The sequence below is a fragment of the Canis aureus genome, chromosome 12 (genome assembly GCF_053574225.1).
Source record: "Canis aureus isolate CA01 chromosome 12, VMU_Caureus_v.1.0, whole genome shotgun sequence".
In the NCBI taxonomy this organism is placed as follows: Eukaryota; Metazoa; Chordata; class Mammalia; order Carnivora; family Canidae; genus Canis; species Canis aureus.
Genome location: NC_135622.1, coordinates 41,805,880 through 41,822,620, shown reverse-complemented (window position 1 = coordinate 41,822,620; position 16,741 = coordinate 41,805,880). Strand labels below are relative to the sequence as shown.

The window sequence follows — 16,741 nt, the reverse complement described above, 5'->3', positions numbered from 1 at the left end:
CCCTCTGAGCATCTGTTTTCTTTTTTTTTCTTTTTTTTTTTTTATCTGTTTTCTTTTTAAAAGATTTTATTCATTCATGACAGACAGACGGAGAGTCAGAGACACAGGCAGAGGGAGGAGCAGGCTCCATGCAGGAAGCCCAACATGGGACTTGATCCTGGGTCTCCAAGGATCACGCCCTGGGCTGAAGGCAGCACTAAACCGCTGAGCCACCAGGGCTGCCCAAGCCTCTATTTTCTTACAAACTTGTGATAATAACCATACCTTCCCTACCTATCTTAAAAGGTGGTTTAAAGACTGAGTGAGTTAAGAATGTGGAAGGAGAGCCCACATGTTGTGAATGAAATGGTTACACCAGTGCTTTTTAACCTGGGCTGCAAATTAGAATCACCTGGGGAGTTTTCACAACTACTTGTATCTGAGTTCCACCCCAAAGATTCTGACTGAAATGGTCTTGGGTAGGTCCTGGACTTCAGTAGTTTTCAGATCTCTCCAGGTGATTCTAAAGTACAACCTAGGCTAAGACCACTGGGGAGATGGGGCTATTTAGTGCAGGAAGTAGTCTGACCTTCTCAGTGAGGGGTCCATACTTAGAGTAGCAGGTAATTCTTACTAACTAAAAAATGGCTTAAAAAGTGTCCACCATCACCAAGGTGTACAAGGAGTGCCTTTCTTGCAAAAGGGAGGACACAGACCCCAGCAGAGGGCCTTCACTCAGTTGCCATGTCATCCCTGGGCCAAGACTGAGGACAGCCCTGAGGGTGAGCAGGGATGATTTTAGGATGTGAATAGGACCAGAACCATCCTTTTGGACCTACAGGGTAAAGTTCTTACCAATTTCTTAATTAGAAGAGCTGAAGGACTGAAGTCAATTCTTTTTGAACATCCCTTATTCATTATTTTTATGTATAGAGCAGCTATTTGTGGTTCCCAGAGCAAACTGCAGGCTCAAGGCCCTCTCAAAGACTTCTATTTTCCTTATAAATACAGTGCCCCCCAAAAGAACCCCTCTGATACCATTATATGTAGATATCCATTCCAGTTAGACTCAGTTTGATACTGACAGTTAAGCCTCAAGTGCTCAGAGTGGGCAAAAAACGCTCTTGAAATTTGATCTTAATAAGACCAGTGGCTATCTGGTCTATGGGATAATTTGTTAATTGACTATTTGTTGACTACCAGAGAGCTGTGTTAGACACTTGTACATATGCTGTCTCATTTTATACCCACAACATTCCTTCCTGTAGGTATTATCATGCCCATTTTTTCAGATGCGGAATCTGAAGCTTAGGTAGGTGAAGTCACCCGTGGTCACTGAGTGCACGTGCTGCAGACCTGGATTCCACACCATGCTATGATATGATATGATCTGTGCTGTTTCTACCATATCAATAACACTACATATATGTAACATGTTATGGCAATGCTTAAATCTTTTGGGCTGTATTGCGAAGGTTTTCTAGATCCTCATTGCTCAGAGTGTGGTCTGTAAACCAGCAGTATCGGCGTGACCTGGAAGCTTATTAAAACGCAGGGTCTCAAGTCCCACCCTAGGTCTGCTGAGTCCGAATTCATATTTTAACAAGATCTTAGCTCAGAAATACCTTTTTAATAGAGGGATTAGGGAGATAGTGAGTTTTAAACCATTTGCAACCTCTGTCTCAGCCAATTAGTCATCATGTATGTGTGTGTATGTATACACACACACATACATATATGACAACTGTGTTCACACAAATATGAGAAATCTTATACAAATACTAAATAATGTTTATGAGAAATAACACTTGTTGGAGCCCGTAATGATAAAAATGTTGATCCTTCTGGACACATCTAGTAGATAGAGGTTATAAATGATAGCTTTTGACTAATAAACTCTTTTATATGCAGACAGCAAATGAGACAAGTGAAAAGAGACAACGCCAGGAGCGCGCCACCAGCAATTATATTTTCTGGCTCCAGCAGACCCTTTCACAAGGGCTTTTCCCCGCCTTCCTCTCGGTGGGGCCTGATAGACTTTCCAATTATGTGCTACCAGTGTTTGTCGTTTTATTAATTAAAGTTCTGTATGTAAAGCAAGAGCAGCATTGTGGCTAGGCCTAATGCTATTATTTCTCTCATGGCCCTTTCCTCCTCCAGAGGTAATTACTGCAATTTTATGTCGAGAATATGCCCTGTGTTTGCTATGCATACCTTGTGGCAACTTTACAACAATATCTTGAATCCATTAAAAAAATATCGTTGTGGAATTTAGGCTGAAGTTAGACAAAAGAGGCTCAGTGGTATCAAGTAATGTCCATTCTGCATGCTGCATCCCCAAATGTATATCATGCTATCAGGGTGAAAGGTGCTACCTTTCTTCCTCTTTCTGAAGGGCTGCGTGAATTCCTGCAGTACAGACAAAACCAGGAGGGGTGCTCTCGTGTGTATCGCTTCAACAGAAAGAAATGATTTTTAACAGAGAGAGATGCTCAAAGATGAGCTTGCTTGCGGGATCTTGTGTGCTCCTCAGATATTCTCCAGCCAGGTGTCATCCAGCAGTGACTGGGCAACCAGGATTGGAGTTGTTGTCAGGGACATCCAAGCTTTGAATGGAGGTTAAAGTTCCTTCCCAATCTAAGCTGCCACAGAACTGTGATTCTTGGTGTGAACTGGTAATTTTTAGAGTTCCTTGGTTTCAACATGGTCTCTTATTAACTAAATTGAGAGTATTGACTCACTGCAAAGCCCAGTGTTTTTGTATGCCATCTCCTAATTCACCTGGAAAAAAAAAATACCAGCTCTCTAGCTATAAATAGCCTAATGAAAAATCAACCCAACACAGCAAGAAGCAGACCAGATGCAGATTTTTGATAACAAGCAAATAAAATACGCTGGCAAATACTTGCAATTATGGAGGCTTAAGAAATGCTGGATTCCTGGCCATGTAGGAGACTTAAAAGATTGAGATCCTTTCTGAAAACAGCACCCCATGTCTCCTTCTTTCTGAGACATCACATTGAAGCCAGAAACAGGTAGCCAGGAAAACCAACAAGCCACCTTTGTGAAAACACAGCAAGAAAACATGAAGGTTATATATAAAAATAATAACTGTGGGATCCCTGGCTGGTGAGGTTATGGAGTTATAGGTATTTTTTCCTTCTTTGGTCTCTTCTAAATTTTTTTACAATGAACATCTATTACTTTTTGATAACTTGAACAAAAGCAATAGAATAAATGTGGTGTACACAGCTATTAAAAGCATGTTTATGAAGAATAACACTGATACAGGAAAACATAATAGTAAGTAAAGAAAGAAGACATAAAATACTTATATGGTCTGATGCCAAATTTGTATAAACCCTTTCACTATGCTCAAATCTACATCTATGTGTCTGGAAGGAAATGTACCAAAGTGGTAAGAGGGGTTACCTTTGGAGGGTAAGACTGTGGGTAATTTCAATTTTCTTCACGCTTTCCTGTATTTTCCTAATGTTCTGCAATGAGCATAGAGTACTTTTGTAATCAGAAAAAACAATAAACACTATATTAAAAATGGCAGCAAGGGAGGGTGCTGATGCCATTCGAAAGTGGGAAAAAAGAGTGCTTTCTTTTCACCTCCTCAGGGGAGGATCACTTTCTCTTGCCTGCATCCTGTGGGCTTTTTGAGGAAAACCAGGGAAAGTGGGAGCTTCTGGGGAATGAGTGTTGAGGACAGAGCATGAACTTTGAAATCAAAGAGTGGTTCTGTCTTTATTTGTGGCATAATCAGTGCCTTGGTTTTCATCTATAAAATGGGTCCAACCACATACTCAGCTCCAGAGTCGCTGGGGGACTTTAATAAGATTATTAAAGAGCCCAGTGCCCAGCTACCAACCACATTCAATCAATGTTAGTTCCCACCTCCTGCATCGGAAAGGGCAGGCAGGGAACACCATGTTAGAGATAAACAGCTCACAAAAAAATAGGAAGGGACAGGGTGAAGGATGCTGTATTTAAAAATTGCAGTTCAGTGTTCTATCTTCCAGTTTCCCCAGAGAGTTATCTTTCCCGTCTTATGGGAAGAAAAGGGTGATATTTCTTTTGAGTTACATTGCGATGGTATGATCTTGAGCTAAAGCTTCCTCTGTACCTCCTCTCTCTGTGTGTGATAGGGACAATACTGCAAAATAGCTCTGCAATCCTCTAAGTAGAGAACGGGATCAAGTCTGTGTAATGAAAGTCCAACAAGCTTTAGGGATGGCCAGTGGAAAGAGAATGGACCCAGGCACATGAGTGTCTGTTGGGCCCAGAGCCACTTGGGGAGTATTTATTCTGACAGTTGGGGAGAGCTTATGCTTTCAAGGGGGTGCCCCCTGTATATGGGCTTTTTGAATGTATCATAAGGATTGCCAGTAGAAGCCACAAGGGTCCATGATTAGCAGGTGGATTCTGAATAGGATCCAGATCTCTGCCAAGGGTCTGGGAGGATTTTATTCACAACCAGGAGCCTTCACAGTAATTCTCTCTATGCCTCAGTTTCATCATGTAATAGAGAAGTATTAATTTTGAATGGCTCAAAGGTATTAAATTAATTATGTCCGACTGCAATTACAATTGCTGTTGATTACTTTAGTTCATTAGCATGTGTCCTGGCATCATCAACTACATCATAGTAAGCAGTGGCAGCATGCTAGGTGCCCGTGGCTTTCCAGCTCTAGGTACTGAGGGGAGAATTTGGCTCAGAAATCTCAGGAAGGCCATATTTGTTGGATTCTTGAGAATCAGGGAGGAGTCTCCTCATTAGCACCTAACCTGGACCAGGGTTATGCTGTGTAATTAATTAATTAAGATTTGATCAAGCATATTCATGGGGCACATCTTCCTGGGGCTAATCCTAGGCACTATGCAAAATAATGCTCTTATTCTGCCCGCATGCTGCTATTGACTGAAAAGAGAAAGAATACACAAAATGTCTGAATTCATGGTGGACTGACTTCTTCCTCCCTGTGCAAAGTAAAAGAGATAATCATAACAATTGTTTCCATCTACAAACACTGTAGAGATCAAGAAGAGCTTTTACATTTTTGCTTGATATTTGGAGCAAGAACAACAGGTATTTTTATTCCCAGTTGGGGGGAGTGACTTGCTTGAGGTCACATGAATTATAAGGGACAGAGCTGGGATTCCAACCAAGATGACCCAAGTTAAGTCCAGTGACCTCTAAGTGTTTGCAAATTTGGCTTTGGCAGTAGACAGACGTAGGTCTAAACACTGGCTCTGCTTTTTAGCAGCAGGGTGACCTTGGGCAAGTCACTTAACTTGTTCAGGCCCCAGGGTCTCCACTAGTGAATGGAGGTTATGATTCCTCACAAGTCTGTTTTGGTAATGAGATAAAATAAGTGACATTCTTAGTATACTCCTAGCCACACATAAGGGATTGATATTTAAAAAACGCTCCCTCAGTTGGCTTACCAGCTATGAAGGGTCCCTTCCTCAGACTCAGACTAAGGAAGGTTTCTTTCTCCCAGGGGTGTGAAGAATTAGGGTGTTTGAAGGCTCTCGTTAAGAACTTTGGCTTGTTATTTGACAAAATACAGCATCTGTTCCTGATCAAAACTCTTCAGAGTGTAGGGATAGAGGGAACATTCCTCAGTATCTTAAAAATGATCTATGAAAAGCCCACAGCAAGCATTCTCAATGGAGAAAAACTGAGAGCCTTTCCCCTAAGATCTGGAATGTGACAGGGATGTCCACTCTCACCACTATTATTCAACATAGTATTAGAAGTCCTAGCCTCAGCAATCAGACAACAACAAAAAAGGCATTCAAATTGGCAAAGAAGAAGTCAAACTCTCCCTCTTCACAGATGACATGCTACTGTACATAGAAAACCCAAAAGACTCCACCCCAAGATTACTAGAACTCATACAGCAATTTGGCAATGTGGCAGGATACAAAATCAATGCCCAGAAATAAGTGGCATTTCTATACGCTAACATGAGACTGAAGAAAGAGAAATTAAGGAGTCAATCCCATTTACACTTGCACCCAAAAGCATAAGATACCTAGGAATAAACCTAACCAAAGAGGAAAGGATCTATACCCTAAAAACTATAGAACACTTCTGAAATTGTGGGAGACACAAAGAGATGAAAAAGTATTCCATGCTCATGGATTGGAAGAATTAATATTGTGAAAATATCTATGTTACACAGGGAAACTTACACATTTAATGCAATCGCTGTCAAAATACCATGGACTTTCTTCAGAGAGTTGGAACAAATAATCTAAAGATTTGTGTGGAATCAGAAAAGACCTCGAATAGCCAGGGGGATATTGAAAAAGAAAACCAAAGCTGGGGGCATCACAATGCCAGATTTCAGGTTGTACTACAAAGCTATGGTCATCAAGACAGTGTGGTACTGGCACAAAAACAGACACATAGATCAATGGAACAGAATAGAGAAACCAGAAATGGGCCCTCAACTCTATGGTCAACTAATATTCGACAAAACAGGAAAGACTCTCCACTGGGAAAAGGACAGTCTCTTCAATAAATGGTGCTGGGAAAATTGGACATCCACGTGCAGAAGAATGAAACTAGACCACTCTCTTTCACCATACACAAAGATAAACTCAAAATGGACTAAATCTTCAAAATGGATTAAAGATCTAAATGTAAGGCAAGAATCCCTCAAAATCCTAGAGGAGAACACAGGCAACACCCTTTCTGAACTTGGCCACAGCAACTTCTTGCAAGATACATCTATGAAGGCAAGGGAAACAAAAGCAAAAATGAACTATTGGGACTTCATCAAGATAAGAAGCTTCTGCACAGCAAAAGAAACACTCAACAAAACTAAAAGACAACCTACAGAATGGGAGAAGATATTTACAAATGACATATCAGATAAAGGGCTAGTATCCAAGATCTATAAAGAACTTATCAAACTCAACAGCAAAGAAACAATCCAGTCATGAAATGGGCAAAAGAGAAGAACAGAAATTTCACCAAAGAAGACATACACGTGGCCAACAAGTACATGAGAAAATGCTCCGCATCACTTGCCATCAGGGCAATACAAATCAAAACCACAATGAGATACCACCTCACACCAGTGAGAATGGGGAAAATTAACAAGGCAGGAAACCACAAATGTTGGAGAGGATGCGGAGAAAAGGGAACCCTCTTGCACTGTTGGTGGGAATGTGAGTCGGTGCAGCCACTCTGGAAAATTGTGTGGAGGTTCCTCAAAGAGTTAAAAATAGAGCTACCCTATGACCCAGCAATTGCACTACTAGGTATTTACCCCAAAGAAGCAGATGCAGTGAAATGCCGGGACACCTGCACCCCAATGTTTATAGCAGCAATGTCCACAATAGCCAAACTGTGGGAGGAGCCTTGGTGTCCGTTGACAGATGGATAAAGAAGCTGTGGTCTAGTATACAATGAATATTACTCAGCCATTAGAAACGACAAATACTCACCATTTGCTTTGATGTGGATAGAACTGGAGGGTATTATGCGGAGTGAAGTAAGTCAATCAGAGAAGGACAATTATCATATAGTTTCACTCATATGGGGAATATAAGAAATAGTGAAAGGGATTATAGGGGAAAGGAGGGAAAATGAATGGGAAAAATGAGAGAGGGTGACAAAACATGAGAGACTCCTAACTCTGGGAAACGAGCAGGGGATAGTGGAAGGGGAGGCGGGCAGGGGGATGGGGTGATTGGGTGACGGGCACTGAAGGAGGTAGTTGATGGGATGAGCACTGGGTGTTATATGTTGGCAAGTCAAACTACAATAAGAAAGGAAATAGATTAGTGTAAGTAACAGAGAAATTAAAAGTGTACTAACAGAACAAAACATGGAAATCATATGATGATCTCAATACATGCAGTAAAAAAAGTGTTTGATAAAAGTCAAGCTGCATTCATAATAAAATTATTCAGATATAAGAATAGAAAGGAACTTTCTTGACTCAATAAAGGATACCAATAAGGATACAAAAAAAAAAAAAAGAACTTTGGCTTGTTTTTTAATGTAATACAGCTGAGTGATCCATAAGTTACCTGGAGACCAGGACTTGTCATACTGAAAGTAAGTATTTTTCACTTTCCTGCTGAATAAACACCCCAAAGAGATCCCAGATTCTTGTGGTCTATCTACAGCATGGCTGGCCACATGGTGGGTTTGAAATGAGTACTTGCTGGTTCACTGCCTGACTGAGAGCCCTCTGTGACCTTCCCTCCCTCACTCCTGCCAGGCATCTGCGTGCCGATCCAACCCTGCCAAGTTCTAAGCTACATCTGTGATCCTGTCTCTGCAACTGTCCACCCTTTGCATCCTGAGGGGGCTACTCCCTGACTACTTTGGGGAGCGGTTGAACAGCTACCTTTGAAGTTAGGAGACTAGTATTTGAGTCCTGGTTTCTGCATGCCTCAGCCTGTGACCTTGGGGCTGTCTCTTAGCCCTCTGAGGCTCTTTCTCTGTAGAATGGGGAAGATTTCATTCACCTCACAGGGTGACTGGGGAGCTGGGTAGGCTTTGTGGTCTTTGACATTATAGAGGATTCTTAACACAGGATGTGGATATAATGTTATTACACGTGTGTAGAATCGTCCTTAGAGACTGACAGTGAGGTTCAAATCTCTTAGCCATCCGGTGGGTCTGTGGAAGTCATTTGGCAATGCCTCCAGAACCACTTCCACCCTCCATCCCCTAAGCAAGTGGCACTTGCTTAGGCCCCAGGTTAAGTCTCTGAAAGTACTGTCTTCATGACATGGAGTGTGAGTGGCTGCCAGAGCTAAGGTCCTTCTAGAGTTCCAGATACAAGGTCAGAGTCAGGGTGACTGGCAGGGTGGGGAGGGGACAGTCATAGTTGAGGCAGACATTAGGGGTGATGAAGGCAGGGCGGATACTCTTCAAAATGCACCTTCTATGGGCTTAATGCTGACCATGGGGCATGGAGTGAGGCCACACAAGGTGAGGAGACCTCTGGGCTTCAGAGAAAGGCAGTGGGAGCTGGAGCTCTTCCTTGGAACTGCTTAAACTGGGGGGCATAAGCCTTTCAGGTCTTCCTGGTGGGGGGGACCCAGAGCCACAGGATAAACAGGGTGTGCTTCTTGTAGTCTTAGCCATTCCATGTTAAGTAGTGAGTCATGTTTTTGAATCCAAACAAACAGGCATGTTAGAGAGTGAAAGATACAGAACTGGCATTCGTTGAAAGATGTTAAAAGTCAGGCATGTGATGTTCTGCTCTGGATCATTTCGCCAGACTCCCCCCACTGCCTTCGTGTCTTCTTCTCTTTTCTCAGGTCATCCCCTTGTACATTGTCTCTTTCCCAGGAGTCCCCCCTGGGGAAGGTGGACATGCCCTTGTGTCTTAAGGACATGTGGCCACACTGCTGGCCAGCTGTGCATGATCGCAGGCTCCTTCCTCATTTGTGGAAGTATGACAATACCATCTCTCTTGGGGTCTGCTGCTGGGATGGAAGTGGGGTGGCGGTAACTATGGAGCAAGTGGAGAAAAGGAATTTTTGCTAGATTGGAAGAGGGGGTCCCCATGCCCTTGGTGGTGGGGAAAGGAGCTGGTGGGGATGATGGAAGGGGTGAGGGATCTGTCTGTCTCTGAGAGAGCATTAGATTCCCTGGACCACAGTCACCGAGCTGGGCCACATCCTCCTTCTCCTCTTTGCAAGGTCATCCAGGGCAGAGCAGAGGCCAAATTCTCTAGATTCAGGACCCTCAGATAAGGCAGACACCTGCCTCTGATCTTAGAATCACCACAAAAGTCAGGTAATAGAAACAGTAGGAGTAGAGGAGCAGAAACCACACGGACTATTTATTAAGCATCTACTATGTGTCTGGATCCAGGCTGGGCATCAGTATGCCCATCTACTTGTTTCTCCTGACAGTCCTGTAGAGGATCCTGAAGCTGAGAAGAGTGAGGTGGTTGCATAAGATCCCCTTGCTACAAAGTGGCAGGACCCCACCAATGTCTAAGCAGCCTCAAGGAGCTCCTCTCCCCACCACACTACACTGCCTTGGCAATGCTCCTTTTGTCTTGGCCCCGTGTGACCATCTGGACTCCCTTGCATATAAGTGATGTCACATCTGTTGGGCAGGAGGGAGCCTGAGGGGTGCTATGTCTCCTGAGGGGACCCATCATTATGTCCTTCCAGACAGAGAGTGGACAATCCTGCTGGATGTTACCTAGCAGGGCATGGAGTCCTGTCCTGGATCCCCAAAGGTTCCAGAGCGGGAAGGGGATGGGCACAGAGAACAGAGGGTGGAAAACCACTCCTGGAAAATCCATTTGGCTTGCACTGAGGCCCAGAGCTGTCCGAAGGTGAGCTAGCCTTCCTCATGAGCATGCTGTCACTGCAGTGGGTGGCATGGCATTCGGTGAGATGGGGGTTGGATTCCAGTTCCAAATACCTGACCCAAAGGGAGCTAGGGCCGATGTCACCCTGGAATGCCCCTCTCTTGGCTCTGATCCATATTTACAAAGAGGATTTCTGTAGCCATAAGCATAAAGCATCTGTGCAGCATTGCCTGGCCACACAAGGGCAGAGCCTGGGAAGGACCAGCTTGTTCTTTCACTGGTCAGCAGTCGGCCTGGACACAGGGCAGCCAGAGTGAATTGAGAGAGGAGGTTTCCTTCTCCCCAGATGGGCACATGTTCTCCAGAAAGTGGAACGGATCCAGGAGATGACGACCTTATTCAGGACAGGACCATGAGGCTCCTTGGAATAGCTTTTCCTTCCTGATTTGCTAAGACAAATGAGGCCACATGGGGCTAAGAATAAGGCACACATAACGTTGGGATCCTCTAGGTGAGTAAGAACGTCCCTTTGCCCTCTCAGGAATTAGGCCCAGTGACTGGTCTCAGCTTAGGCATAGATTAAGCGGGTAACTTGTCTGCTACAAAATGGGGCAGTGCTTCCTTCCTGCCTCCAGAGACGGGGGGGTCTGTGCTGCACTGGTCAGGGGCTCTGAGTGCAGCCAGAGCAATGCCAGTCCTCGGGGATGCTGTGGAGACCCACGGCAGTGCCCACAAGCTGACAAGCTACCATCTGCACCCCCATCGCCCCCAAGGGCAGGGCTATGCAACAGAATATGAGGCTCAGACTATAAGGTCTGGGTTGGATCTTGATTTCGTATCTACTGGCTTTGCATCTCTGGGTACATTTCTTTCCTGCCTTGCTGAGAAGGGCTGCTCCCATCCCTGCGCAGCCCTGTGTGCGCCCCCACCCAGAGTTGCTCCGTAAAGCCGGGGGAACAGAATGCCTTTGTGGAGGGATCAGTGGGGGCTGCAAAAGGAAGAGTCTGCTACTTCTGTTTTCTCCTCTACCCCAAGCCATCCTATAATAAATTTTAGTGCTCATCCTTATTTTTTGCCTTTCCATGGAGGGTTCTGCCTCTGAGGTTAATAAACTCTTAAAGCCTAACGTTCAGAAAAGAACTTCTCCTCATCTTGTCTGAGAGTTCTATTTGTCTGCCCCCCATGGGGAGAGAGTGGGGTCAGCCCAAATTACACCAGCCGTGGCTCACCTTATTTTGCTTTTGAGCTACACGGAGACGCTGGAGAACCCCCTGGCAGCCAGATCCCTGGGAGGATGGGCCCCGTGTGCAGGAATGATCACTGCCATCCTGAAAGGTCTCACCAAGTCAACCAGAGAACAGTTTGCTGAGAAATTCCCTGGCCTCCAGCCTTCAGGGCCCTGTCTTCCCTGGGGGCCCCTTCTCAGTGGGGCTTTGAGCAGGGCCTAACTGATGACAAAGGGGACTGCAGATGCCAGGCTGCTCTCAATCCCTCTGGGCCACATTTACTGTTTTTTGTTTTGTTTTGGTTTTTTGTTTTTATTGAAGTTTGAATTGCTAACATATAATATAACACCCAGTTCACTGTTTTCTTTTTTTAATTATTATTTTTTTTAATTGGAGTTCAATTTGCCAACATATAGCATATCACTCAGTGCTCATTCCATCAAGTGCACTGGTTTTAATGACAGCGAATGGAGGGCTCCTTCCCTGCAGGCCCAGTTAGCCCCTGCGGACCTGAGGGGGCCTGCTGGTGGCCTTCTGTCCCCATCTCAGTAGCCCCCAGGCTAATGGAAGCTGACTCCTTTATCACCACAGGGCTGACATCAGGGCAGAAAGGCCCCAGGGTGCTCTGTTCCCTGGGGGGATGTCTGTGTGCGTGCTTACATATGAGGTGGAAGGCAGAGGTGGCTGCAGGTCCTGCAAGGTCGGAAAATCAGCTGCTGGGAACTCACCTGCCCTTAGGTCAAATGGGTCCCATCCCACTTCCTGGGCCCCTTTCATTCTTGCAGCTCACAGAGGCAGAGCTGCTTCCACGTTTTGGAGAGGGAACGAGAATGAGGGAAGCCCACTTTCTCTCTCCCCAGACGTTGTTCTGTCCTGAGAACACGGGCTTAAAATATTCTAGTCACAGGCAGGCTATTCAAATAAAATAGAATTTCAAACCGCACGGGGCTTGTTGAGACATTCAGGCTTCTGGGCTCTGTGAAAGGCAGGGGGAGGGGCGGAGACGGCCCCCTCCCCCACCCCAGCCTCCCGTCCTCTTTATTACCAGCAGCTGCGATGCTAGACACATCCGAGGGTGTCTCCCAGCCAAGGCGAGCGGAGCAGATCTGACAGCAAGGGATCACATGAAAGCCACCACAAGGCTCCCCTCCCCCGGTGGCAACTTTAATTATTTGAACTGGAGCTCAGCAAAATAAAAATAAAAATAAAATAAAATCGGAATATTGTAAGTGGCTCTCCAGTTTCCCTGCAGAGAATAGCTTGGGGAACACACACACACACACACACACACACACACACAAAATACAACACTCTTTCTTGTTTGTGGCTGGGCTCGGCAACAGTCTTTAAATATTCATGCCCCATATGCAAGTGTGCGGAGCGATGGAGGAGCAGGCGGTGTCTGCACCAGGCCAGCCAGCGAGAGGCTCTGGCCAGCCGTGGGCCCTGCAGACATCTGGAGGCAGGAGGCTGGAGCCCGTGGGCTTCTGGAACACCCGGGAAGGTGACTGGCACAAAGGCACATCCTGGCTATGTCTCCACGATCGGTAGGCATCTCACCAGTTGTGGAGTGTCATGCTTTCCACGCCCCTTCTGTCTCCACCACCTATGTACCCCCCACCACCCTGTGTCATTTCTCACCACGTCGGACTCATTTTTCTAGAAGGCAAGTTACATCACAGGTAGCGGAGGAAAACTCTCTGCATGGACTCAGAATGTATTTTGGACACAACTGGCAGGCACATCTATGGCCAATGACTCAAGTGTCATTGTACATCCAGATCGCTGAGGGTGGGATTTGAAATAGCAGATTCCCAGGCCCCGCTCTGGGGTGTCAGCCTGGTGACCCAGGGTGGGGGCCCAAGAATCGTACCGATTGCATTTTCCAAGTGCCTGCGTCTGGAGAAACAGAAGCCTACCAGTCAGGTTGTATCTAGATTTTCAAGGAAATGCATGGAAGGTGATGGCAGTTCCCTTTTGGGAATCCACTGACGACTGTGGGGTTTCTTGAGGGAGAATTTGGAGATATTCTGGAATTACTTCAACTCCCAAGAGTTGGAGGGACTCTAGGGCTCCCAGAACTGTGTCTATGTTTAGAGAAGATGCTCAGTGCTGGGTGTCAGCCTCTTGGTCTCTGTGGCCTTGACCCTCATCAGAGACCTTCACCCCCCTCTGCCTTGTGTCACCTTCCCATACCCAGCCCTATGGCCAATGAAAGCTCCTTTAGAGTTGGTGGGGTTTGAAGGCCCCTGGTTAACCCCACACAATTTCACACAGCAATGCAGCATCCCCTGTCACTGATATTTGCCAACCTGGGAGGAGGAAACCAACTTGCTGCCTTCTGCATTTAGGATCTGAATAAAATAAATGGCAAGGCTTACCAACCCGGAAATGCATATTTCTATTTTGGTTATTTATTTTTCTGATGAAAACATTTCCTCCAACACTGGGAATTCGGGACCCATCAGCACCAGATGAATGGTCTGCAAACCTGAATGTGAACTAGCGTTGTGAGCTGAGAGCGGAATGGACTCACTGCCTCCCCTTCATTACTCCTGCTGAGCCAAGTTCTGGAAAAGGGCAGGAAATAGCAGAAATAGCCCAGAGCAAATTTGACTAGAGGGGAAATAAAACAGGCCAGTAAAACAAAACACCTGTTTAAGCTATTGATCAACCAAAGGTTATCAAGGAAATGATGAAGTATTAGAAAAATAACATTTTTAACCTTGACATTTCTTACACTAAAATTAGGCTCCTGTTAAATCCAGTGAAGAATAAGTTTAAAAATCAGAGGCTTTTAAGGATCCCCCTGACCTCTCAGGAAGGCCAACCACCTCTCCTCATTTAGATTTGCCTTTTGAGATGCCTTCCTTCCCAGGTGTCTGCTTGGAGGCATCGCAGAAATGTCAGCGATGACTGTGCAATCCACCATCTGCATCAGTTAGTGGAATTTCTCAAATACGATTTAATGTAATGAATCTATTCTTTGTGCCCTGACTTCTTCCAAAAGGACTTAAGGTGGCTCACAGAGATACAAAAACTCTAGTAAGATAACAAACTAACTAGAAAAGGTGAGAAATTGGCTTGGAAAATCGAGGAGGGTGTAAGACTGTTAGGCACTACACTTCACGAACCCCCATTTGCTTACTAAGAGGGGAGCCTCAGATTTAATTTGACCATTCTCCTGATTACAAAAAAAAAAAAAAATCACTGATAAATGTGTTCCATTCTTATTTGTTTTTGCCAGTGAGTTTGTATTGCACGAGAAGCCCGGAGGGCTTGAGTCTGGCTGCCACAGAAAGCCTGTCTCCCGGCACCTCCCTGGGGCTTCTCTGAGCCAGCGCAGAGGAAGCAAGTCCGGTCAGCTTCATGAAGTTCACAGCCTGAAAGGAGGCAAATTGCTCAGGGGGCCACATAGCTATTCCTGAAACAAAGCCAGGAAGGGATTTCTCCTGTGACTTTCCAGAAAGAGGGGATTGGCCAAATCTAGACTATGTGTCGGCTTTCTACTCCGTGCAAGATGTTGATGTGATGTCGTGGTGATGCAAAGAAGCACAAGCAGGCGGGGCTCTCGGAGAACTTGCAATCTGGTTTTTGGCTCATGTCTTTTCCCTCCTTCCCCATTCTCCTTTCTTGTGTTTACTCAGGGTGCCAGGCACTGTTGGCTAACTAGTGTCATGCTTACTTTGTGCCAGACGCTGTGATAAGCCCTAAATACATATCAACCTACTGAATCCTTTCCTCTTTGGGGTAGACGTTCCTACTGTGTCCACTTTCCAAGTGTTAAAACTGAGGCCCTGAGACCTTAGGTTATTGACTTCCCAAACTGTACAGCCAATCAGTGGTGGAATCTTGCTTGGACTCAGGCAATGGATTCCGGAGTCCATGAGCTTAATCACTGGGCCATGTTTGGGTCTGAGCACATTTCTTGTTCTTTGGAGATTATGAACTTATGCTAAGAAACATGGCACAAGACCCTCAGTCCACACATTAAAAACGTTACAGCCACAGGGACCATCTAGGTAAGTGGCTTTGGAGGTACCTCACTGAATGCCATGGATATCTTTGTGAATTTATGTAGATTAGATTTTTGATGCTTTATAAAAGTTGAAATGTATTACAAGAGCTTGATATTTATAAAAAGGATTGTGTTACTCTCCCCTGTTACGCCTTGGAAGTATTTTCTGGGTTTGCTTACATTGAGGCCCCACTGCAAAGAGTTTAGTGCAGCTGGGTACAGGTGTTTAAGGCAAGATTCTCCACAGGCGGGACTTCACCACTCTGGTGCATGCCCTCTGCCTAAAAGATGACAAAAATGTCATCTTGTCCTCCCCCTAGGAGAATGAGGAACCCAACCGTCCAGGCTACTTGGCTTATGTTTGGGCTCATCTGGAAGTGCCCAAGGTGAGGGGTGGGAGGAAAAGTCCAAGAACTATGGGAACAGCAAGACTTGCCTCACATGGAGAGTTCTTCATTGGGGCAGGAAACGTAGCACTGGTCACTGTAGCACTTTCAGAAGTAGGGACGTCAGTGGTGCTGAGCGACAGGGCGTGGCCTGGGGCAGAGAGGAAAAGAGTCAGAAATGCACCATCTTCATGCACTGAAGGGCCTCAGGATGCAGGGTTAATGGGCTCTGCACTCTTCTTCTCTAGGCTTGGAACATCTTTGAGGACACAGCTTTCTGCTGCCTCCAATGGATAGGACAGTCTACTTGTCACTGTCAACAAAACTTGGCTCACGCTAAGGTCTTCCTTCCAAACACCCTGTAATATCCCAGCATCACACATCTGGGCTGCTGCACACCTGATCTCGCCAGGTCTCCAGCTTTAGCCCATAGCCCAGGAGTAGTCTGGAGCACGCTGGACTCTATCACCCCCACCCCTCCTCATTTCCAATCCTGCCAGCCTGTTGACCTCCAGTGGTCTCCATGACCTTCTCTCTCTCCCACTGGGTCATCCTGATCCCCATGACCTGATCAGGAAGTCTTATTCTTTGTGTTTTCTCATCGATCAGTCTGCAAACCTGGAAGAACATGAGCCCCCAACCCCACATGGTGAAGAAGAAGGATCTGTAAACCTCCAGCCAACTATAGAACATTTTGTAGATGGTCAGTGCTATGGAATTGGATACCAGGGTGCACTCACAACATTTTAGGTGCACCACAGAACCCCACATAGGGCTTTACTCATTCATTTCTGCTTTTCTCTCTTAGCAAAGTCTGTT

General features: G+C 45.5%; 1 protein-coding gene across 1 annotated transcript in view; it reads right to left on the bottom strand.

Annotated features, from left to right (window-relative positions):
• Positions 1–16,741, bottom strand: part of ALK (ALK receptor tyrosine kinase) — a 682,206-nt gene that overhangs the window by 102,955 nt on the left and 562,510 nt on the right. Inside the window, exon 8 of the mRNA XM_077843727.1 lies at positions 15,973–16,073. Within this exon, the coding sequence (XP_077699853.1) occupies positions 15,973–16,073 (101 nt within the window). The remainder of the gene's footprint in view (positions 1–15,972; positions 16,074–16,741) is intronic.